We start from the raw sequence: 23,683 nt of genomic DNA, 5'->3' as shown, positions 1-23,683 counted from the left end.
GTAGAGATTTGGGGGGGAGAAGATCCAAACCGCACCATCTGTATCGTATGGTCACGTGGGACCCAACTTGTTGCTCTTGGTCAGTAGTGTAAGTTGTGGTGTTGTGAATTTGAGTGAGGTATCTGTGGTCTTTTCATAAGATTTATTAATAAAACTAAACAAAATGTTAGCACAGGGAATGAAATCAGGTTTGGTTTGTACTGCCTACTGTCTCAACATCAGTGTTAGCACCAGAGACGGGCAGATCGTTTGTCAGCATTAATTAAGAATGTGGAATTTCCCAATTGTCTTTTTTTAATTGCCCTCCTACCTACCCTTTGCCTCATCGCCTGGGGGTCAAACTAACAGATAATTTCTTCTGTTAACAAGCTCTTATATGGAGACCATTTGGGGTAACCCCAAATACTAGCACATTTGAAATGTGCCACGCTCCATGAGATTTCTGTCATGCTTTTGACCCAGTGGCCCAAAATTGACTTCTCACCCTGGATGTTTCCCCCCCAGCCCAGGTCCTGAGCCCGCTTTACAAAAAAAAAGGTCTAATTTTGAAGATTGTGTACTTTCCACCCTCTGTCCCATCCTCCCCGCTACTCAATGTGGTGACAGCCTGGAACTTTGCTCCCTGCTTCATTCAGCTTTCTTAGTGCCTTTTTAGTATGACTATGTGTGGCAAACCCAGTTGTTTCACAGTGTTCAGGTTGCACTGATGACATCAAGGCTTCATAATATTACTTTTTTTGATCGCAGCCCAATTTTAATAAAGTATAGTAGCATTGGTTTTATGCAGCATTTGAATACCTCTTACATAAGATTGTAAAAAAACGTTTACAATTTAGTATGATAATACAGTACATTAATGCCAGCCTTACTCCATTTTCTGTTAAAGGCTTCGTAGTGCCAACACTGTGGTGCATTGGATTTGCTGTTTAATTGTTGATATTTTGATTATTTTGATCTGGCTTCCCCATTGCATGCATTTTTAGTCCCATTTTATTACTGTATATGTCAAAGGAAAGTATTTGATGTACTTCTGAGGAACGAATAAAACAGTGAACACCACTTTGAGCTCCATGTGATATCTTAGTACGGAGTTGTAAATGAGTTTTGGAGCAAATGCCCTGTGCAAAACACATATGAAAAACAATTCTGTAAACATTTGTTGGGAACTTAAAATCTATTGTATTTGGCACTTTTGGAAATGAGCATTTCACAAATAACATCAAATTTTCCACCATTATTAAATTACATTTTGAACATCTAAAATATCTCAACTGATGAATTAAGCAAAACTGGAGTAGTTGTCATAGGTGTATATTTCCTGAAGAGACATAGAGGAAGAAACACATTAGCATGCTTCAACTCTATTGCACACATATCAAGGACAGGAGTCATTATTTCACAGGCAAACCATCAACATAATAGATGAGCAACAAAAGCCAAGTTACCAGAAAAATGTCTCTTTTTGGTTTGACTGAAATACCCTCTATTAACCTCCTGAATGACAAGACACTTACATTCATATTCAGTGCTCCAGTACAGTGATCCAGAAAGAAAATATGCAAACAGTTTCCCCCCCATACAACTTTCCCATACCCATTTTCATACAAAACCCAAGTTAATACAAGGTGGTGTAGTGTCCTGAATGTAATTGACGAAAAACATGGCATTAGGTAGGTAAACTACTTGCCTCATCATCATCATCAATACAAAAATAGCAACAAAACAGTTGTCACACTTTCAAGACACTTAAGGAGAATCAATAACCAAAAAACGCCAAAAAAGCCACAGCCTTCAGCTGAAGCAGCAGTCCCACGTGGTGAGTGGTCGAGTCGGGTCGGGCCAGGTCAGGTCGACGTGAGCTTGTCTGGGGGCATGAAGCCCGAGTCGCCCAGCACCTTGAGTGCTACACGGCCGCTGGGCCTGATGGTGAGCCAGGTGATGCTGCCGTTGCTCAGGCCCATGCGCAGCCAGCCCTCTGGGGGAAACTGGAGAGCCCTGCAACACACGAGAGGTCTTCATCACAGAGCTTGAGACGCAAGCGCAACACAAGAGCACAAAATCTGCACAGCCTGCCCTCATACTCTAAATACATGCCACTGAGAAAACGTTCCTTATTGTATGGAAATATAATTATTGTGCGAGGCAAAATACTTTCTATAGAGTGACGACTTACCAATCAAGCAGACATTTCCTAGAATTTACTTATACAATACTTAGTACTGACCTGACACCACTAAGGTCACCAAAGTGTTTGTTTTCAATACTGACACACAAGTGGAGCGCACACTAGGTATGAACGTCACAACAGAGAGCTGATAGAGCAAAACAGCAAAGATAGAACAGAGTGGATTATGATGACTGGGCCCCGTTATCCTACAGAGGGAGAAGGGGAGAACTGCAGAACCCAGCAGGGGGAGGGGGAGGGGGTTGGGTGGGGATCCATCCGGCTGAATCCCAACCAGGAGGGGGGAGTAACACACCTGCACACAAAATAGCGGATGACATTGGCATGACAGACGATGATCTCATAGCTGTCCTCCTTCTGCTTGACGTCGGCACGGTGGATGTAGCGGCGGAAAGCGGCTTCGATCCGGGCCCCGTCCTGGTGGTACTGCTGGGATCGGGTACACAGGTTCACACACCGCGCGCACGCACGCACAGACACACGCACACACACGACAAATGAGGACCTCAGGGCCCTCTCATTCCTTTAGGGGTCATGACAAGGAATACATGGCGACCCCCATGTGGTATTCACTATGTCAGTGCACCGACCTTATGAGAGGACTGCTGCTTAGATGGTGATGTTCGGCTAGTGTATGGAGACCTAAGAGGCTATGAGCTAGAGTTCTAGATCAAGGGATCTAGAGTCTGGCTGATAAATGACACAAAATAACCACGGGCTCTTGCACATGGGAGTGGCACTGAGGTGATTGCATGAACCGTACCACTGCATCAGGCTTCCAGTGGCCAACGGGGGGGACGGGTCGGATGGGGGCTCCTTCCCTCAGCAAGTCACAGCTCAACAGATCTACACCTGCAGTTTTCAGATGGAAACAGTTAGGCACTGTGCATGTTTTCAGTCGTTAACATGTTTGTGTTAGGATGAGGGAAGTCAAATATTATAAGGTTTTACAACAACTGCAACTTCTTCTGACCTGGGAGGTGCTTGCTGATGATGTGAGCCGTTTCTGTAGCCCTTGTCATGGAGGAGTGCACGAGGATATCATACTTCAATCCCAAAATGGCCAGTCTCTGTCCAGTCAGCTCTGCCTGCTCACGACCTAGAGAAAAGAAAGTGAGAGAGAGAGAGAGAAATAGATAGATAGATAGGTAGGTAGACAGACAGAGAGAGAGAGAGAGAGAGAGATGTTTTAACACGTCCTTGAGCTTCAATTTAAATTGTTTCAGACTAAGCCAGACTTCCACTACTCATACCCAGTGGGGTGAGATACCGCTCCTTGTCTTCGCTGCCACTGAGATTGTACTGGGAGTGGCGAATGAGGAGGATATGGCGGGTGGCCTTTGGTTTGTTATTCTCCACCTCTGTCACCAAGTCATCACCTGTGCTCTCCTTTTTCTTTCCATTTGTTAGTGAAGCAGGGTCCCTCCTGTTTGCAATAAGGAAGTAGTGCAAGTAATTAGGCTGTCCAACCCTTGCTTCTTGCTTTCACTTAAAAACCTGGTTGCTATGGAATGTATACATCAACATATTCAACAATTGTTTTGTACTTGTATTGTCATGTCGATTTAACTTCCATTAAATAATTTCTTTCCCAGAAGTTGCACATGTTTGTGCAAAAACAATACTTGCTAAAGTCAATAGGCTACTCTGGGACCACTGACACTGTCGAATTAACAGAAAATTAGCATCTCTTTCAAAGACTTGGGACGATCTTTCTTCATGGTGCTTGAAGTCCCTCCCTTACATCGGTGTTGCTTTTTGTGATAACTTATGACATAGATATAGTGGAGAACTGAAACAAACATCACTAGAGTGCAATGACTTCTGAGAGATTTATTTAGTCAACTTAGGCCGAAGACCTGACAGATCTGCAATGCTCACGGGCAGACTATCTGATCTGGTGGCAACAGTTGTTTCACTGCAGCTGACATTTCGACCCTTAACATGACTAACATTAGAAAACACAGACATACTTATCCCAGTTGGAATCCCAACCGTTTCCACTCGGTTGCACTGAATTGTTCCCCGATAACAATACGCTTGGCTGAGCTGCGTGAATAATTGCGAGGCCAGTTTTGTACCATGGCCGTTCCCCCTGCGTCTCCCCAAAATATCCCCTCGATTCAGCTGCCGAAGCAGCATATACCAACACGGCTGAGCCGCTCGCAAAACCACACATTAACCTAACTGCCCTCCGAAATGACATACTTGTAGATTTCTCAAATGCCAGTCAATTCACCGGTTTCCTTGAGAAAATATAAAGGTAATTTCGTGCGCACAAAGGGCTGGAACAGCTAGCTACTTAGCTAATGACGCACAAAGGATAAGCGTTGGACACCTCCGATCGGCTAAGATGCTAGCTAGCAAGCAAGCCAGTTAGATGCTTCGGAAGTGTCAAACATCGGCAGCAAGACTATGTTCGTAGCTCTCGCATCACCGATCCTCTTACGAAAATATTTGCATTGCTTTAGGGTAATGCAAATACTACGCAGTTGTGATTCGGAAATGTCCGACAGCTAACGTTAGTTTTCTAGGATACCTAAAAATAAAGTTCTCACTATGCTAAAGACTCAAAGGAGGCAAAAGACCAAGCTCATACGGTGGCTCGTTAGCGTCAAACAGGACGGATACAATAGTTACCATAACATTCCCTGTCACCGAAACAGCTCTCGTCTTAAAATTTCGCCAAAGTACTTCATTGTAGCAAAACGATTAACGTCTAGTTCCTTATAGTTAATTTAGACTATGGTGGAAGTGATTACTTTCTCTGCTGTTTCTAAGATATTGCAAATAATGCAGAATCGTTATTTTGACTTGTGGTCTTTCCAGCGCGCGTTCACCAAGAAGGTTCTCTTTACTCTGCACTATTAATACTCACCAGCAGAGGGTATGTGGAACTCATTACTAAAGTATATCATATTCAAACATGTTCCTCTTTTCCAGTCGCAAATGCTGTTTCCTCTGCCTGACAATATGATAGAAATGCCATTCCATAATTTCGTAAGCTTGCACTGGAACATTATTTCTAAAATCCATACGGAGCACCACTGAATACCAATTATCTAGCCATCGCAGCATCTAACCAAGATTAATTCTTCAAGACTAGTTGCAACACTTTAACGGAGCGCACACCTCTTGGATTTGCATAGAAGAGGCTCCACCTTTCAAGCAGTGCAGTGACCTCAGCAGTGGGTTGGATTGCTAGGGTGGGATTTTCAGCCTCTTGAGCGCCGTGTATTTCTGACTGCCTGTATAACGACCTTAGAGAAAATTAACGGTAGTAGCGGCAACGAACTAGCGAAACCTTACGTGTTCAAGGGTTGCAACGAACAGACATCCAGATTTATGCATCCACGATAGGAATAAATAATTAAGGAATGTGGACATTACAGAATGCCCAACAGCGCTGGAAAGAGATTTAAACCCACCAAATATATCCCGGTGTCCACTGCAGCTACTCTTCTTGTTGGATCCACCACTTTATTCTTCGTTTTTACGTAAGTTCCGCAGTCTTATTTGTGGGAATATGTTTAATCTTTTAATTCAGTTACTGTAACGTATATGGTGATTCAGAATTTTCTTGTTGGATTGAATCGTGGCTTGCGCTATTTCTGTAAAGTTTCTGACAGGTCGAGCCCACAATCTTGGGCCGATGTTTTCTCTGTTGATTTTCCGATGCTGTAGCTAACGGTAAACTGAATATATTTGATGGGCATACCTGTTGTAGTTATTACTGCAATTGTTAATTCCATCCAAGTAGTTACGCTGGGCTGTGATACGGGCACAGATTTTGCATCAATCAGTGGAATCAGTGAAAGAAAACTTGTGTTCGAGCATTCCACATGACTAACATTAGCTCTGGTTCAACATAGAGCTATAACTTTTGTGTTCTAGTTTAACCAAGTGTGAGCGGTGCATCATCTTTCACGGAATATGTTGCAGCTAGATATCACTCTGGCAAAGTTAACAGTAGCATACGTCTTGTGTTCAGAAAGCGGTAGGATGTTCACCCAGCCCTGTGCCAGTCATCGGTAACCAACGATGGATTTTATGAAATGGCACTTGTTTGACTCATTTGAACGTATGATTTGGTACTAGCCATCTAGTAGGCCTCTGGCCGACACATCGGTCGGCGCCGGTTGTTGGTTGTATCGTTTTTCAACACCTTGTAGCAATGTTTCTACTGCCTGATCAGTTATCAGATCTGATCGAGGAAGAGGACGCTGCCTTATTATTTGAGATGCATATAAAGACAGACCAGTGTTTTGATCAGGGACACTGATCTCTGAGGAGATCACATACTGTAGCCAATTGATGGCATCTAAGCATACTGGCAACATTGTTATTAGGTTGCTGAATGACTTGGTGTTTGCTTGGCTATTGCAGGCGAGTTCTATTTATTCTGTTCAGACCATGACTTGGATCCAAACTGGTCATTATTTAAATTGTTTTAACCATTTGATTGGTAAGTATTTTGCACACAAAGTAGGCCCCCATATGCATAAACAAATCACTACCATTTTTTATTCCCTTGTTGACTATTCCTGGTAGGGTACAGTGAGTTTGCACTTTTAAGTTCTCTGTTAATGTGCATGGATTAAAATTGTATCTGTTAGGGCAGAAATAGGAAAGGTCAGTTACTCTGGAGTGGCATTGCTATCGGTTATTTCAAACCATGCTGGCATTACACCAGAAAGAAACTCATAAAGATGGTAGCAGATGAATGGAGGGTAAGTTGTAGTAATGCCATGAATGTATTTCAAAATAGAACTCAACACACTGACTTAAAGAGCTATTCAAGAAAGACTATTCAGGATTCGTTCCTGACCATATACAAATATGAATCTCCTTCATCTTACTGCAGTATTCATTCACAGTGGTGCACATGCAACAATCTTTCTCGTGTTTTATTTCACTTTTTTCACTGCATTTGTTTTGTTGTGTTGATCCTTTTTCTGATGGTAAGATAATGTAAGAGGTCAGGTTGATGATGAAAGTTCTGATGTCCAAGGGGTGCCACTGGCATCTCTCTGTCTTGTTGTTGCTCTGTTTTCCCTTTTTGCCCCCAGCTGTATGTGACTGGACCCTAACAACACATTTTAGGGGCAGATTCCCAGAGCAGATGGGTTCCTGAGGAGATTAGGATTTTACCCCAATGCTCTTTGATTCCCCCGATAAATATCCGAAGGATTGGGCAATGTCTGAATCACTTAGAGGGATATCACATGCTGCACTTTGCTGTGCACGGGCCTTCCACTATGTCCTCATTCACTCTTACCAAACGGCCCAGAACCCCCCCCCCCCCCCCCCCCATTTCCACCTCCACTCCCGCCCAAAGGTGCAGCGGCACATGCTCCTCGTTCCGAGCGCAGTCTGCCGACCAGCCGGCCCCTCCAAGTCATGGTGAGGGGAGAGTGAGTCACGGGCCACGTGAGCGGCCTTTTCATCAGCCCGTGCGGAGGGAAGACCGGCCCAGCACTGGCACTCACACAAATCGCCACATTATTGTGCTTGTGCTACAGTGGCTCGGAGCCAGAAAGCTTAGAGTGGCATTATGGTGCACACAGTCAGTTCCATATGGGGACAGAAGAACCATGTGACAACAGATCCCATGATTCACACTCTTACCTGCCAGTTTGCTCCGTTTGTTCTGTTTGTATACTTACTAGTGGTGAATAGGAGATGTGTTTGTCTGTTTGTTTGTTTGTTTGTTTGTTTGTTTTAAAGATGGAAAATCTATACTAACCCTACTTCATGTGTATGAATAGTCTTGTTAGTATTTTACATCCACCAGAGTCGCCAGAATAGATAGGTCTAGGACAAATTGTGTTTCAGATAGCCATAGTTCACCTACTTGGTGTCCCTAAATCAATTCAGGGAATGGAATTGATTTCGGGGAAGTGTCCATTGGCCAGCCGGAAAGAAAGGGTATAAGCAGTCTGTCTGAGGTTTAGATGGGGAAGTAAAACTAGCCAAATGGAATGGAAATATTCTTGGCTGGCACACCAGCTTTAACTATGTAACTAGTTGATTGTGTTTTATTAAATTGTGCCAATTTTGTTATTCAATAATTGATACTAGTAGTTTGTTGAATTTGGTCTTTTGTGTGCATGTATATCAGAGCTCCAGAAATATATCAGAGGAAGCTGTTTCTGCAGACAAGTGCTTGTGCTCAAGGGTGATCAGAGTTGCTCTGCAGCCATCCCAGATGAGGGTAGATTTCAGGGTCAAAGGTTAAGAAGGGGAGTTTTTTTAATCTTAAAAGTCGCTCCTCTATGATGCCGAAGTGACTCTGGTGAGCGAGAGAGAGCTAAGTGTGTTTGTGCTCTCGTCTGCTCTGTTTTTAAACATCCCCCTAATCCCCAGAGCATTCAGGAAAACTTTGTGAGCATGTAATTGAACATTCATCCCCCAGTGATTTTAATCGTCTCTCCTCAGTATGTTGTTTTTAAGTAGTGCAATGGTGGCTAAGGTTCAGGAGATGTATCTCTTTTAGTAAGGCTGCCTAATGGTTTGCTTTATCATCCAGTTAAGCTCGTTTACTCTTTTTATGACGTGTTTAGATGTATAGTCGTAATTCTGGACTCGTTGGCTTGCTCGACCATACTTTAGTCACTCAGCAGTCCCAACAAAAGCTAAATGTAGGGCTCTTTTGCTTACAGATTGTGTTTAATCCACACTAAACGTTTTGATGTAGCACACCAAGCTTGTGTAAACGGGCACAGGAAAACGTTTGGATTGGTGTGTCTCCAACTACTGTTAATTCCCTGCTTTCAAAGCAGGATTTGAAACACACAAGATGAATGCTTATTATTTAGAAGAAAGACGGGTGCATTAATATCCGTAAGTGATTTATATAATTTGCACAACACTGTCGAGAGCTAATTGCAGCTTTTCACTTGAGAGCTTTTTCCTTTTTTCTTTCTAATTGTAGGACCACAGAGCAATATCACTTCATCCACCTACACAGTACAATGTGTGCCGCCTCGTCAAATCAGATGGGGACAGGCCTATTGTCATATGTTGTATTTAGGTCATGGACTCCTCTCCATGTTTAGGGGTCCCCTGACATTCGCTAATTAAATCTGGAACATTTGTGAAGCTTAAAGATGGTGGGCTGTGTGTGATGCTTTTCCAAATATCTTGTCCAAACCCACGCTATAGTTTGAATAACCTAACTACTCTTCAGCTCCTTAGACCCCTGCTAATCTATCTAGGTCAGTTCTGTTTTCTCTTTCGCGGAGAAATGGTTTGTATATAGTCCCCTGTGGTGCTCAAGCCCACTGGAACGGGTCCAGCTCTACTCATCTGTAATCAGAGTGAGATTTGAGAAGCATTTGGAGGAATTGAGAAGGAGCGCCTGCTAGCCATAGTCTTCCTTTAGCACAGTTTCCAGTGCTCTGTTGAGAGCATGGCTAGTACCTGGTGAGATAAAAAGCCTTTGCTACCTCTGTGGCACTCGTTCTCCGTGAACCCATCCTGTCTCTGCTGCCTTATCAAGACAAGTATCACTAAACAGACATTTCTACGCTGCGAGCTATGGAAAATGCCTGTAAAATTGACTCTGCCTGCTCAGACGGCAAGATACTGAATTGCAGACTGAATGAATTGCAAATAGATGGAATCACACACAATATAACACCTGCAAGTGTGGTGTACCAGTGTGGCGGAGGACTTCATTAAGACAGTCTGCCTGACTTACGCAATATTTTACATATGGCTTCCCCTCTGCACTCCCACACACAGGCCTCACAGCTGAAGTGAGATGCAGACAAAATGGACCTTCATTTTGGCAGTCACAAGGTGGTGAGGTGCTCACAGAGGTGTTCACTGGGGGGGGACTACACTAATGGCGGCGAGCACAGCGTGATGATACACGATTAACCTGGCCACGGTCCCTCCCACTCCAAGTGGTGGGTTTGCGGCTACCGCCAGCATCACCTCCCCTTTGATCTGACTCATCAGTGACCACAGGAGATGTGTTCCGGCCGCTCCTATCGGTGAAATGAGGCACGTTCAGCAGCTGCCCTCCCCCGGGCCCCCCATGCAGCAGAATGGATGAGTCTAGACTGAGAACAGTGTCTCATCTCGTTTTGTCTCACCTGTCCTCTCCGCGTCTCCGGAGCCGACGACCGTGAGCTCCTCGTGGAGCGTGAAGGTGCGGCGTTGAGGTGGGTGGGGGGGAGAGAGAGGCGCCTGCCTGAGCCGCCATCATTTCCTCCACTGCCGCCGCTGCTCCTCTCTGCCTGCAGGCGCAAGTTATTGACATTCGGATGGGCCTATATGAATGGAGGCCGGGAGAATCAAAAGGCCCAGAGTGTCTAATCTTATTGCGTCTGTGCCCCACTGTTCACAGCTCATGACAGCCAGTGTGAGATAATGCAGACTGATCTGGCCACAGTCACTGCCTGGCATTCTCTGGGCAGCTTCCCTCTTCCCTGTCAGACCTTAGAGCGAGACTTTGGCACACAGACAGAGAGCAACATGATTCTGTGGAATCAAAATGAATCAGCGTCAGTGAGTGAATTGCCTACGTAAAGCACTCTGCGAGTTGTTTATCCTTTGTAACATGTCGTGGATTTAAGGAAACGACACCGTCGGAAAGTGCATGCATAATTCAGTAAGGACAGATTGTATTGTTGTAACAGACCTGTTTTGTTGGTATTTAAGAGGTTCTAATGAGGCATGGTTGTTTTTTTTTTCCCAGCTCTCTTTTTTTCTAAGGCATCTGTTCCAGGCCCTGTGCTTTTAACAAGCCCTGGATCGATGTACTTTCAGCGGGCGCCGTGCAAGCCGTATAGAGCTTATTGATATTTATTTCCAACGTTGGTTTTTTAGGGCTTAAAATGAATTAGCACCTCATCGCTTTTGACGTGGTCACCAGACCAGTCTTTGGGGCCCGGCAAATGTTGGAGAGAGGCATGTCGGCCTGTGGGACATTCATTTCATTTCTTTCTTTTTTTTTTTCGCCTGGTGTCCTTGTGTACTGTTTTTGTCCCCTCCTGTGGTCGGTCTCTCGCTCTCTGTGAAATTGTCCGCCTATTTTTGGGAGAGACTGGTTGTGGGCTTCCAGTAGGGTTCAGGTTCTTGCTTTTCATCTGTGCATATCCCAGTAACCAAAGACATAAGAGTTGTGTTTTAAAAATACGCTACACACAAAACACACACACACACACACACACACACACACACACACACACACACACACACACACAGTACATAGCGCTTGTCTTATAATGGAAACCTGGCTCTGTTACGCATGTTTCTTACTCTGCCTGAGCCGCCCACCCTCCCACCAAAGTGGAGCCCCACCTCGTGATGGCATGGGGGAAGTAAATGAAGCCATGTGTGTGCTTGAGCAAGACGCTAATAGGTGAAAAGTGCGGGAACTGGGAGTGAGAGGCTGAGGCTCTGGCAGAGGCCAGAGCGGGCGGAGGCGAGGCGAGGCGAGGCCGAGCGAGTGATGGAGGGAGGCCCTCTGGCCGTCCCCCAATTTGGCCGCCCGACACTACCGCCGCCACCGCCGCCGCTGCTGCTGCTGCTGCTATGGTGGTGCAGAGGAGCGTTCTGGAAACGCCTCCCAGAAAAAGAAGGGGAAAAAAAGAAAAAGAAAAACATGTGGAACTGATTTAGCATCTCCAGCTGCTCCCTCCAAGGGTGTCTCCACCCTGCTCGCTCTCTCTCTCTTTCTCTCTCGTTCTCTCCTTCTGTCTGTCTCTGTCTCTCGCTCTCCCTCTTTCCCTCGTTTTGGTAGAGGGAGACCGTGACCAGGAATAAGTTGAAACAGAAATCTGCCTCTCACACCTCATACCCACACTTAGCCTGGCTGAACAAAGAAGATGCCTTTTTGATAGAGTGGAACAGTTAGCTGGTTAAGTATCGTGGGATTTTCTCAGTGTCGTGTCGTGCTTGGAAGCCCCCCTCTCCTTTCCACACACACAGAGAGAGAGAGAAAACGTAAAAGAAAAAATACTCCCAGTAGTCGGAGACATCAAACAAAAATGTCCACCATTCATCTCCAAAGGGCAGCTCAGCCTAAATGCGAGTGGTCAGGGCGGCTTTGAAGACTGAGCACCAAATGCTTAGCAGGCTTTCTGTTGGCTTTTTACCGCTGTCTCTGTACTGGCGTGGAGGAGCTCTTATCATGTCCACCGCAGTCCCATATATTTAGAAAGCCTTCAGCGTGGCCTATATTCTCTAGAGGGGGGAACCAACCAGTCATAAACCAGTAGCCCTGAGATAGAGTTGTCATTGGCCTCTCGCCTCAGTCGGGACAGAAATAAACCATTGATTACTACTCTAACGAAATGGAGCAAACTTAATGACTCTGTGTGGATCATTAAGGCTACTAGTAGTACAAACACAGGCAATTAGTTGTCATTAATGATTGCCCTTTTACTAGAGAGCTTTCGGTGATTATGAGGGAATGTGTCGGGAGTATGCGGTCATCTTTTCCTCTGTGCCTGCCTACACTGTTTTCCTAGCAGAAAAGGTCAGCGGTGTTTGTGATTGAGAATGCTTCTGAATAATGGAAATGAAGCCGGGTTTTCTAGGTTGTTGTCGATGGCTGATGAGTGTGTGTGTGTGTGTGTGTGCGGATTGTGGAGCACAAAGGCTTCAGGAGACTCCTCTTAGCTTAACTTAGCTCTGAAGTTGAATGGAATTGAGTGAAGCCATCAGGTGTGTGTGTTTTGTTGTGTGTTTGTGTGTGGTGTGGACAAGGTTGTGCAGCTGCACAAAACCTCTATTGATGTTTCAGGCCTGCCCAGAGCTAAACTTATTTTCAGTACACTGTGATTAGCGCTTACTCTACTTCCTTGATGTTTACACCTCTCACTTAATGCCTGCATTGTAGTTATACTATGAGCTAAATTTATTTCCAGTACCAGTAGCCTACATTCTAGTTAATGTTTACTCTACTTACTTAATAATTACATTGTAATACTCACAACTCTTACTTACACTCAGTACTTTGTATTCAATGCATTACAGCAAACTGTGTGACTGCGGTTTCCATTCGGATGTCGTAGCTCCTATTGTTTCTGGTGTATACCCCCTTCCACTATTATATGTCCCCCTTCCACTATTGTCTTGTCAGCTGTTGAGAAGATCAAACGACATCTTTACACAATCCCGTCCCCTCCAGCAAGAATCTCTTAGATCTCAAGGAGCGTAATATTTCCTTGCCTGTTTGTCCTTGACTCATTTCTGTCCTTTTTTACCATTATTGTTTTGTTATTATGCAGAATATTGTGATATGTATGAATACATGTCAGCTATGCTATATGTTCCTTGTTTGCATTTCTCTACACTTCTCTCTCTTGTCCTTGAGAGGTGTCTTTGACAGTCAACTCATGGCGTGAGTAATGCTGCCGTGTGTGTCTGTGTCTAATCGGTATTCAACACCTCTCGTAGTGCCTGGCCTTAGAACTGAGGCGCGCGCACACAGTTGAGAGCAAGAGCGAGTGTTACAGAAGACAAGTTGCATGGCTCTGTTCACCGTGGAGAAGTTCTGCCGCCGCTCGTAATCCTCTGCTCCCTGAACAGGCAAATTGATGAGAAATTGCAAATGCAAATGGACCGATTTGACTGTGAAAACTCATCGAAAGGAAAACCGACTGAGAAATCATTGCGCTGCCAGACCCAGCCATATGGACTCTATTGGGTGTAATTGCGTAAACTGTGCCGCGCGTTCTCCAAACTAGGTTATGCTAATCTAATTCAGTGCAGATTTGTATTGGTCACGTTTGCCTTACCTCCGAACGTGAGTCAGGCTTCATGCAAGGGTGCGCATATATGGAGCACGGATATGGTAACTATGGCAACACGCTGACGGACACATCCCCCCCATCAAACATTCCTGCACTGTGTTTACACTCCAGCGGGATGTTTTTCTTGGCTTTGAGAGAACAACCTCTGATGCGGCCCCGAGAATTAGATCATATGCTGTCAAAATACGGTGAGGTAATTGTTGTTTTACAGGGGAAATCCATAGTGTGGGCAGGACATTTTCAAAGCTGTGCAGACTGCAAGAGGCTTGTGTTGGAATGAAGGAACAGGTTTTGTCATGAAGGAGTTGTATGCTGCTCACTGATGTGCCATCCACCTTCTCACTCTCCATCATCACATTCGTCTCCTCACGCCTGTCTTATCTCTACTGAGTTGAGATAGTGGCGCCAGGCTCTTGATGCTGTGTTTACCTTGAGCATTTTGGTAGTCTACACAGGCCTTAAAGGAGAATTCTGGCCATTTTTCTCATAGCCTAGATCTCTGTTTTCCTGTACTGTCTAGTTGGAGCTCAACTTCAACCAACAGCTAGAGAGGCCAGGCAGCTCCAGCTACACTCTGGGGGCATGTTCATGAGCCCCCATGTGATGTTATGTTATGTTAGGTGGTTGTGTGCAGTCATCTATTATCATGGGACCCAGTCAACCCCCAGAAATGTCCTAAGTTATCTCTTCCCTGTGGAGAGATAGGGTCAGGGCTACACTGGAGGAAGTGGTAACTCCTGCCTTATCTGTCAGAGTTTCTTTGTTCGGTTTCTTCTTGTCCTTGTGACAATTTGACCTTTTCAGGCAAATTGTTTTGCTCAGCTGGAAGATGACCAACCAGAAATCAGTCCACAAAGCTGACATTTTGGGAAAGTTTGGGTATATATTACATATAGCATATTTTTGTTTACATATAATTACATATACTGTTATTTTTATTATTTATTTACTACCTTGTTGAAAATTGAAGGAGTGTGCATGCACTTTCCAATGAGAGAGCTCCTCTCATATTTCAGAGTATTTTTAGCTTTTCTTTATTTTTTAGTATTTTTAGGGCCCAGTCTTGCTCTGTTGATAAACCCAAGTAGGCTATACAACTTTGTTATTGTTTTTGCACTGCATAACATTTAAATTTTTCATCCGGTATCTGGGACAGGGAAGGGTGATCACACTCTGAATGTGTGGGATGGAAGTGAATCATGTGGGGTTATACTGAGCTGCTCTTAACTTGTCACCAGCCAAAGTGCTTGGTGTTGTGGGGATGAGGTGTAGTCGGGGGTAAATACAGAGGGCTAGAGAGAGAGAGTGAGAGTGAGAGAGAGAGACACTGTGGGAATCTGGTCAGGGTGGCTGGATAGCATAGCCAAAGAGGCTTGGGCACACTTAGTTTGAATGAAACACCAATTACTGTACGGCTATTGTACATGGCTGAAGGACTCTAATCCGGCTGGTGCCTGTAGGAGTCTACCATTTTGTCAACATGTTTAGCTCCATAGACACATTTACCAACCCTCCTCAGCACTTACTGCCACTGCCAAATCCACATGATTGTACTAAATTGGTTGAAATGCGTTTTTGAAGCTTTCCTCCGATTTTGTTTCAATAGTCCAGATTTACCCACGTTGCCATGGCAAACGGCCTATCCAGGAGCAGGAGGGAGGGCAGATGGAAAAGCCCAAACAGCGCAAATCACTGTCTCATTCACGAGGCCGAGGAGAGGGAGGAGAGGCTGGAGGCGCTTCTTTCATGTGATCATTTTCTGCTGGGTTCAGCTTGAGCGTAGGGCTGCATACCACAGTATGTGTTTGTATGTGTCTGTCTGAGTATGTGTGTGTGTGTCTGTCTGAGTGTGTGTGTGTGTGAGAGAGAGAGAGAGTGAGAGTGAGAGTGTGTGTGTGTGTGTGTGTGTGTGTGTGTGTGTCTGTGTGCACGTGCACACACTACACACACACACACAGTCTAGAGCCTTGTATCTGCCATGTCACAAAGGCCTCGCATTCTCTAATTGCATCTGTCAGCCGTTGCCCTCTGAAAGTCGTGGTGTGCAATAAAGGACCCTATTTTGTGAGCGATGATTGACTATGTAGAATCAACACTCGGATGCGATTAGTGTCATGGGTTGAAAAAGAGTTTTATGAGAGAGTGTGAAATGAAAATGGGCCCCGTTAAATTCTATGAGTGGTAATATGTGACAATCATCTTACACTATACCCTTCCCAACAGTTATTTTGTCATTGATTTCAGCTGTGCCGTTATGTCTCCTCAGTCTAGACAACCGTACAAAGTTTTCTGTTCAAACACGAGCTATTGTAGGCTCCAGCTTTCAAGTGGCTGTCTGTATTTGTTCAGTACACAGGCCACTTCATTTTATCAGCCATTCTGCCTGATATATAGCAGCACTTCCACTATCAAAACATGATTGGCTCTTATTTGCTTTGCCAGGAAGTGCTTTCTAGAATGCTGTTACAAAAATGAGTTCTACCTTAAGCACACTGTATGTTTTGTGTTATGTTGTGGTGTATGCTAGGTGTTCCATATTTAATGGTTGTACACATAGTGCAGAGTGTTTGTGCAGTGCACAATATTATCCTGACTTGCTCCTCCTCTCCCTCACTTTATGGGTATTGGGTACTAACCTCACACATACTCAATAGGGGCACTCTGTTGTGGGCAGAGGTGTGCATTGGGATGCAGGGCTTGTTTAATTGAGCGGCTCTGTGGGGCCGGCCCCTTGAGTTCAACAGAGAGTTTGAGAGGCTTTTCTCATCAATCAAGACACCTTTCACGGTAGTAGCAGGGATTCAACCAGGGGGCCCATGTGGTCTGGAAGCCTGGCCGAGATCCATGGCAACTTTTATTTCTGTCAACTGTTTACTACATAACACAGTGCCTGGCCTATATATTATCTAATGTTCCAGTATGTGCAACGGTCAGTTGAACCGAACAGTTTCTCCTTATGCTTCTTGACTTTAGACAGGGTGAACTGCCAGCTTGAGTTTGCTCTGTAGATCTGTCTGGCCATTCCTCAATTTACTGCGATCTCCAAAGTCACAGAGGAGGACCCAGCTGGAACCGATCACAATCGTTTATCTGGCACGGGATGGGCTTGTTCTTTAACAGACGACTGTGGTTAGGAGCGCTGTTGAACACAACCGATTGCTGTGGTGTCAGTATTAAACAACGCCAACTTGTATCTTCCTCGGAATCGAGTGAACGACCAGATTTAAAGCCTTTGATTGCAAGAAAGATGTGTTTGCTGTACGCTTGGTTAGAGTTTAGTGTGCCAATTTCGCCACTGATTATAACCCTTTGGAAATCTGAAGTGAACAAAGCATTCTCAGACCCCTTCTCAATCTCAACTGATTTATTTGGAGTAACTATGTCCATTGATAACAACAGTACATGGGGGAGCAATCCCTGCTAATTTGATGCACATACAAAACCTGACAGTAACCATAATTCATAGGCCTACATTACAGGTTCCCAGAGAATTGCTATCCAACAAAGGGAGCCAATTGGATCTACAAATAACCATAGAAGGATAAGCCTTTTAGCAATTTGTAATTGTTTTGGTTTGGAGATTTGCTTTGAAGCTACCATTCCTGCCACTTTTTGTATTATCACAAAACTACTTTGTGGCTTCATAGAAGCCTAGCATTATGCAAAACCGCTAACTTTTTAATACGTTTCATACTTCAAAAAGATGCAATTTGCAGATATCCCACAATTTCATCCTCTTTTCAAAAATATAAAAGGAGGCGTGCTGCGTTTAAATACAATGCAGCATCCAAGAGGTTCAAGGGAGTCGCACTGCCCCATCGATACTCTACACTTCTGACACCACAGCCTGGCATGTCATTATGGGCCCCATATGTAAGAGAGAGCCCAAAGTATTTTTGCTCTCTCTCGTCTGTGCAACACGCAGCGCTGCTCTTGGACATACTTTTTCAACACGGTCATTTGCATCCACACTTGCATCCTCCACGCCCCTACACGATCTCTCGAAAGGGCTAGGCATTTGCATATCTCAATCTGGCTTTTAAAGAATGAGAGAAAGAGGGGGGGGGGGGAGAGAGGGGGAGAGAGAAAGAGAGAGAGAGAAGCTGTTGAGGATTTGATTGTGGTCTGTCTGTTACGCAGCTTTTGGGATGACAGTTCGACTTTAAGATGGGATTCATTTCCTAAGTGTGGCAGCCCTAAAGCTTTTCAAATGGGTTTCTGGGGCCTTATCCTTCTGTCCCTCCACTCTCCTCAATCTCTCCTCCTCCTTTAATGAACTCGTTTAGCATTGTGCTTATCTGGAGCCCGCTCAGTCTGTCCCCCTGCTTCGTTTCATCAATCACACTAATACTCCCCCGACCACAAATTAAGAAGGTGGTGGCAGAATGCATGGATTTACAGGGCTTGCCTACTATGCAACAATGGCCGCCTTCCTCTTTGCATTCAGAGCAGTCGCTTATGTCATCGCTCCACCCAGTACTGTTAGAAATATCGCTTGAGTGTGTAATGATTTATCAGAGTGCCGCTACAGTCACCCTGCGTTGTAGCACAGTATGACCACAACTGAATGGCGATACTTGCTGAGCTACATAAAAGAGCATGGTTGGCTGAACGGTGAGTTGTGGAGAGTTATTCCCCCAAACAGTGCTGTCACATAAACCTCAGCTGCTTGGTGAGTGGACGGGGGGGGGGGGGGGGGGGGCAATCTGATGCCACACCTGCTCTCTGGCTCGTCTCAAAGGTAAACACATGAGAGAAAATGGGTATGCTTGCATTGCGGGAACTGTGTGTGTGTGTGCGCGTGTTTTTAGGGTCAGGCAGGTGGATGTCTCGAGGAACGGCCCCCCTGCCGGTTGAGATGGGATTGCGAGAGTACGGGTTGCGGGGTGGGGGGTGTTGGTTAGCTGCCCCTTGGGGGGTCTGTGGAATCTCCAGGCTGAGGAGAGGCGGCAGCTGGGAGCTCCAAATGTGGGCAAACCCCTGACCTTGCCTTCTGGTGCGCACCCGCAGGATTAAAAGCCCCCTCTGGACCACCGTGGACCCCAGTGGCAGAGCGCACCACGCCACCGAAGTGCCCCAGTGGGCGTTGTGCCACCCTTTGGTTGGCTACAAGAGGACGTATTCTCACCTTCAAAGGCTTCTGTGGGTACGGATTAGTCTTAATGCCCTGGCACATGCCGCAAGGTGGATTGGTAACGAGTGTTGTCGAGGCTGTGCTTTAGAACGACGGCTATTTCACTGGCTATTTAATGCAGACGACTGAGTGGTGTTGCTTCTTTGAGAAAAATATGAACAAAAGGCGTTGCACTCGCCGAGTATTTTTACAGGAAATGACCTTCGACAGTGGGGAGAGAAACGGGCAGATAAATTTATTTCATCCTCAGGGGTGTGCTTTGTTAGAGTTAGAGTGCTAACAATTTGAAAGTAATAGAAGGGAAGAAAAGGAGCCATAATGGCTGTTTTATATCAACAAAGGCATGCTAGGGGCTTGGGGGAGATTTCTCTATTAGCTTATGACGCTTTTGTTGAAGGTTGGGCTGACATAGACCTCTGAAGTTCGCCTACAAAAAAGCTGCCATCTTTGAGATTCGGTATCTGGCGATTTTTCCTATGGGAAAATAACATGGGGATTTTGAATTATCGCACCTGTTAAACTCATGCGGGCACGACATAGTCTTAAATAAAGACGTTTTCCTGAACACACTTTTGTCCTCTGCCTTCTTGTGCATACTGTGATCTCCGGTACGTGAAGTCGGCACACTTTGATTTTTGCTACCCCAGAGCTAACTGGCTAACTAACTTAATGGCAAGTTGCATTGCAAGTTAGCTCTGGGGTAGCAAAAATCAAAGTCTGCCGCTTTCGCATACCGGAGATCACAGATTCCTCTCGAAGGCAGAGGACAAAAGTGTGTTCAGGAAAACACCTGAATTTCCGATTTTGTCATCCCCGCGAGAGTTTAACAGGTGTGATAATTCCAAATCCCCATGTTAATTTCCCATAGGAAAAATCGTCAGATACCGTAACTCCTTATATGGGCAAAGATGGTAGCTTTTTTGTAGGCGAACTTCAGAGGTCTATTAACAGCAATACTCAGGCAGCCACTCCTGCGGTGCTTCTCTCTCTCTCTCTCTCTCTCTCTCTCTCTTTCTCTCTCTCTCCCCCTGTCTCTCATGTGACTGTTTCAGCACAATTTAACAGGCCTGTAATGCGTGTTGCTTAGCTGGAGAGATAATGTGGTCCGTATCAGGGCAAACTGTGTGGGAAATGGCTCCCGACTAAGAGAGCAGTCAAGCGGCAGGTCATCGTTGCCTCTGAGGTACCCGCGTTGTAAAAGAGAAAGAGAGTGTGAGCGATAGACGCAGAAGGAGGGAGAGAGAGAGAGAGATAGCGGATGGGAAAAATGGAGCATCTCCACAGAGTGCGTGGGAGTGGCAGACACGTCCCCTGTGTCCCCCTCTTGTCGACGGCGTGGAGATGGACGGTCGGTGGCGGGCGACGACGGCACTCTTCTCGCTGCTAAGTGACACATTTTCGCAGGCTGCTATTATGAGCCGCCTTGCGGCGGGCATAATGAGCTAGTCATTATGAACGAGGCTACAGCTCACCAGGCACATGGGGCTAAATTAAAACACCAGCCGATTTAATTGAAGTCGTCGAAAGGGAATGCCGTTGACTGCTAAGAGTCTGATCCTGACAGTCAGACTAGTCTAGTCAGACTAGTCGCCCTTTTCTTCACTTACTGCATGTACGTTGCAGGTGATGACTTTATATAGGCTATTACCCCCTGACATGCCAAAGAGGGGACAGAAAGGGCATGCCATGGTGTGCACTGCAGCAGTGGTCAATGTCAGTGGTTTGCCCCCACATCTGTTTCATGCCTCCTGCTGTAGCCTTGAGTGGGCAGCTGATCTTTAGTGTCCTCCTCTAGCCATAGAGGTCGGACATATGCAAACGGCACATAGCCGAGGCCTACACACGTTTACGGGCCAGTTGGTTCGTTAACGCCGCTGCAGGGTCTCTGTGAGTGTCATGTGGCGTCTCTTCGCAGGGTTGCCGTGGCTACGGTAAGTGCAGTGGGCGCTGGTCCGTTGCATTCCCTCGCGCTGCTGCTGGAGAACCGATTCACTCCCCCCCTGAAAGGCAAGATGGCGCCTGGCGCACTCTCAAGACCGTCCCCGTTTCCCTCTCGTCTCTTAGCTTTTAGCCTTCCCCGTTTGAATGGCAGCTGCTGTAGAGCAGAATGCGTATGTGCTTATTTTCACGACAAGATGCATTCACTTGTATGAAAACACAAAAATCACATGTCGCTGCTGTTTTAAGAGGCATCGGAGAGCCCCAACCATTTTTTCGGACCGCCGGGCCACCAGGCCTGGAGGCAGGTGTGTGTTGGCACAAGGCGGCTGCTGTTTTAAATCACGCCGCCTGCTCTCTCTCCGCACGGCGGCCTGACCGATAAACACACACACACACACACGCAGCGCGCTCAATGGGCCTCAGTGTAACCTCCGCGCTGTGCTTTGTGTCGGACATATGAGCTCAACGAGGGCCCCTTGACAAGCGCAGCCATTCAAACGCCTCGGTGACTCATTCACCCTCTCGCCACTTGGACCGAGCACAGGACCCCAAGTGGTGACTGAGTGGACCAGAGTGCCACGGCTATTTTTATGCCCTGCCTGCGTAACTGGATCAAGGCTCTCTGTCATTTAAAAATATACCTAGAGCCCGGAGCCTGCAGCTGCCAATCAGTAGGGCTGGACCACCGTCTGTTTCCAGCGATACTCCCTCTCTACTCTGGGCCTCTTTTAGCCTGTGTAGTCTATAGCTTGTTGCTAACAATGCCAAGTTTCAAAGGTCCATTTCAGGGTGTAGCATGTTGCTAACAATGTCAAGTTTCAAGGGTCCATTTAAGGTGTGGCATGTTGCTAACAATGTCACGTTTCAAGGGTCCATTTAGTGTACTTACTGATAGAAACATTGCTGACAAACATCAGCTTTAAGTACAATCATCACAAGATGACTTAAAGTTAATTCAGTATTCATTCATGTGATGACTGCTTGCAGTCACAATTGTGTCGCTTAACCTGCCCCGTGGGATGGCCTACTTCCCTCTTTTTTCAGCACATGAAGTGAAGCTGTAAGAATGGGGAAGATGATGGCATTAATAAGTTAAAATGCAGTGAGTGCAGAGCCTCTGATAGGGAGGTTGCAGCAGGAAGACGTCTCAGACCTGCAGACATCAGCTTGCTTTCTGTTGCTGAGCTCCCATCTCTCTCTCACACACACACACACACACACACACACACACACACACACACACACACACGTGCGCGCGCACAGACAGAGATTGCGAGAGCAGCTTACCGTGTTGGCAGGGGACCAAGCCTTATCTCCTCACCACATCGAAAAGGACGTTTTATCATCTGCTTCTGTGTACAAACTTTAGTGCCAGACCGAGGCGCCCAACACCAAACACCAGAGTCCTCCATCCAAGCTTACAGGCTGTTCTTTGATATTTGAGCGTGATGCGAGAGAAGAATTGTTTTCAGGCAAATCTTTGTGTATGCATGCCTGTTATGTTGTTTTGGAGCATTGTTTGTTGGATGACTTCAAAAACACTCTGTTAGGCGCTGATAGTCTGCTAACCCTGTTTTGCGTGAGAGCTACCAATTTAGGTATTGGCTAAGCATCAGAAAGTTACACATATACAACTCTGCCTGCTGACTTTCTTTTGCATATTTCAGTGCTTTGCTTGAGGGTGGTGGTAGATATTCAAGGTTGTTTTAAAGGAGAATTCCGTCGATTTTTCACATAGATGTCTGTTGCACGGAGTCACCCAAGTACTGTGGGTACAAAAACTATAAACAATAGGTTTAACCTCGCTCGAGTTGCTGCGACCAACAGCTAAAGTCGCCAGGCAGCTGCAGTGCTACTCTGGGGGCATGTTCATGAATGGGGGCATGTTCATGTGTGGCTGCATTCAGTGTTCCTCTGATGTTTGTTACTCAATCTTCCACGCTTGCTCGAATCTCTCTGGGCTTAGAGCATGCGATTCAAGCCCATCAGTAGCCATCAGTAACATTTAATAGTTGGGCAGATGGCCTTGGCACATGCGATCTGATGGACCTGCTGTCAGCTCACACCTGCTGCGAGTGACTTATGGTCTGCTTTTACCTCCGATGTGTGCGGACGGAGCTCTAGCAGAACTGACTCAGCATGTTTGAGGACCGGTTGTCCAGCCTTGTGGGTGCCCACTCAGAGAGTGACCGTCCGAGGGTGGAGGAGATGGGGATGGGGGTGGGGGCGGGGAGTGGGGGGGGGGGGGGGGGTGTCCGCATGGGCGAGCTGTAATGCAGCATGTCGTGAGCAGGTGCGTTTCAGCCACGTGCGTCATGACGCCTTTTGTCGTCACACTGACACGAGTTGGCTCCTCAACTCTCATCATCGCGTGAGTAAAGACCTGGCAGGGTGTCTCTCTCTCTCTCTCTCTCTCTCTCTCTCTCTCACTCACTCACTCTTTCTCTCACTCTCTCTCTTCCTTTCCCTTCTCTCTCCCTCTATCTCTCTGTCCTCTGCTTAACGCCCGAGAGAGAGCCTTTGTCGTCAAGTCACGGCGGATGTCACCCCTGTGCCAGGGCGTAATGAGCCGTGGGCTATCCAGCAGCTGGCATCGGTCGCTTCGTATATCTCTGTGAAGCTTAGCTTAGCTGACTCACAACGAATGTGAGT

At 46.1% G+C, this 23,683-nt stretch overlaps 2 protein-coding genes across 4 annotated transcripts in view; one reads left to right on the top strand and one right to left on the bottom strand.

Moving 5' to 3' along the window:
• Nucleotides 1-1,155: 1,155 nt before the first annotated feature.
• Nucleotides 1,156-5,005, bottom strand: pgam5 (PGAM family member 5, serine/threonine protein phosphatase, mitochondrial). 3 transcript variants are annotated; one of them, XM_062543073.1, is made up of 6 exons: nucleotides 4,826-5,005; nucleotides 3,439-3,611; nucleotides 3,159-3,284; nucleotides 2,949-3,037; nucleotides 2,481-2,614; nucleotides 1,156-1,995 (listed from the first exon to the last, which is right to left on the bottom strand). In XM_062543073.1, exons 1-6 carry the CDS (start codon nucleotides 4,831-4,833, stop codon nucleotides 1,845-1,847), a joined length of 681 nt encoding a protein of 226 aa, XP_062399057.1. In that variant the 5' UTR covers nucleotides 4,834-5,005; the 3' UTR covers nucleotides 1,156-1,844. The 3 variants fall into 3 exon arrangements, with proteins under 3 accessions (XP_062399057.1, XP_062399056.1, XP_062399055.1); XM_062543072.1 differs by lacking the exon at nucleotides 4,826-5,005 and adding an exon at nucleotides 4,159-4,805 and having other exon boundaries at nucleotides 2,481-2,611; XM_062543071.1 differs by lacking the exon at nucleotides 4,826-5,005 and adding an exon at nucleotides 4,159-4,804.
• Nucleotides 5,006-5,399: 394 nt separating this feature from the next.
• Nucleotides 5,400-23,683, top strand: part of zdhhc8b (zinc finger DHHC-type palmitoyltransferase 8b) — a 54,220-nt gene continuing 35,936 nt past the window's right edge. The window contains exon 1 of the mRNA XM_062543065.1: nucleotides 5,400-5,682. Within this exon, the coding sequence (XP_062399049.1) occupies nucleotides 5,579-5,682 (104 nt within the window). The 5' untranslated portion in view covers nucleotides 5,400-5,578. The remainder of the gene's footprint in view (nucleotides 5,683-23,683) is intronic.

The sequence above is a fragment of the Sardina pilchardus genome, chromosome 8, assembly GCF_963854185.1.
Source record: "Sardina pilchardus chromosome 8, fSarPil1.1, whole genome shotgun sequence".
NCBI lineage: Eukaryota > Metazoa > Chordata > Actinopteri > Clupeiformes > Clupeidae > Sardina > Sardina pilchardus.
This window is presented reverse-complemented; position numbering and strand designations above follow the sequence as displayed.

Coding starts and splice junctions, on each gene's coding strand:
- pgam5 (XM_062543071.1), bottom strand. CDS start 4,391: ATGTCATTTCGGAGGGCAGTTAGGTTAATGTGTGGTTTTGCGAGCGGC. Junction 3,038..3,158: donor CATCAGCAAGCACCTCCCAG/GTCAGAAGAAGT, acceptor TGAAAACTGCAG/GTGTAGATCTGTTGAGCTGT. Junction 2,615..2,948: donor ACTGGAAGCCTGATGCAGTG/GTACGGTTCATG, acceptor ACCCGATCCCAG/CAGTACCACCAGGACGGGGC.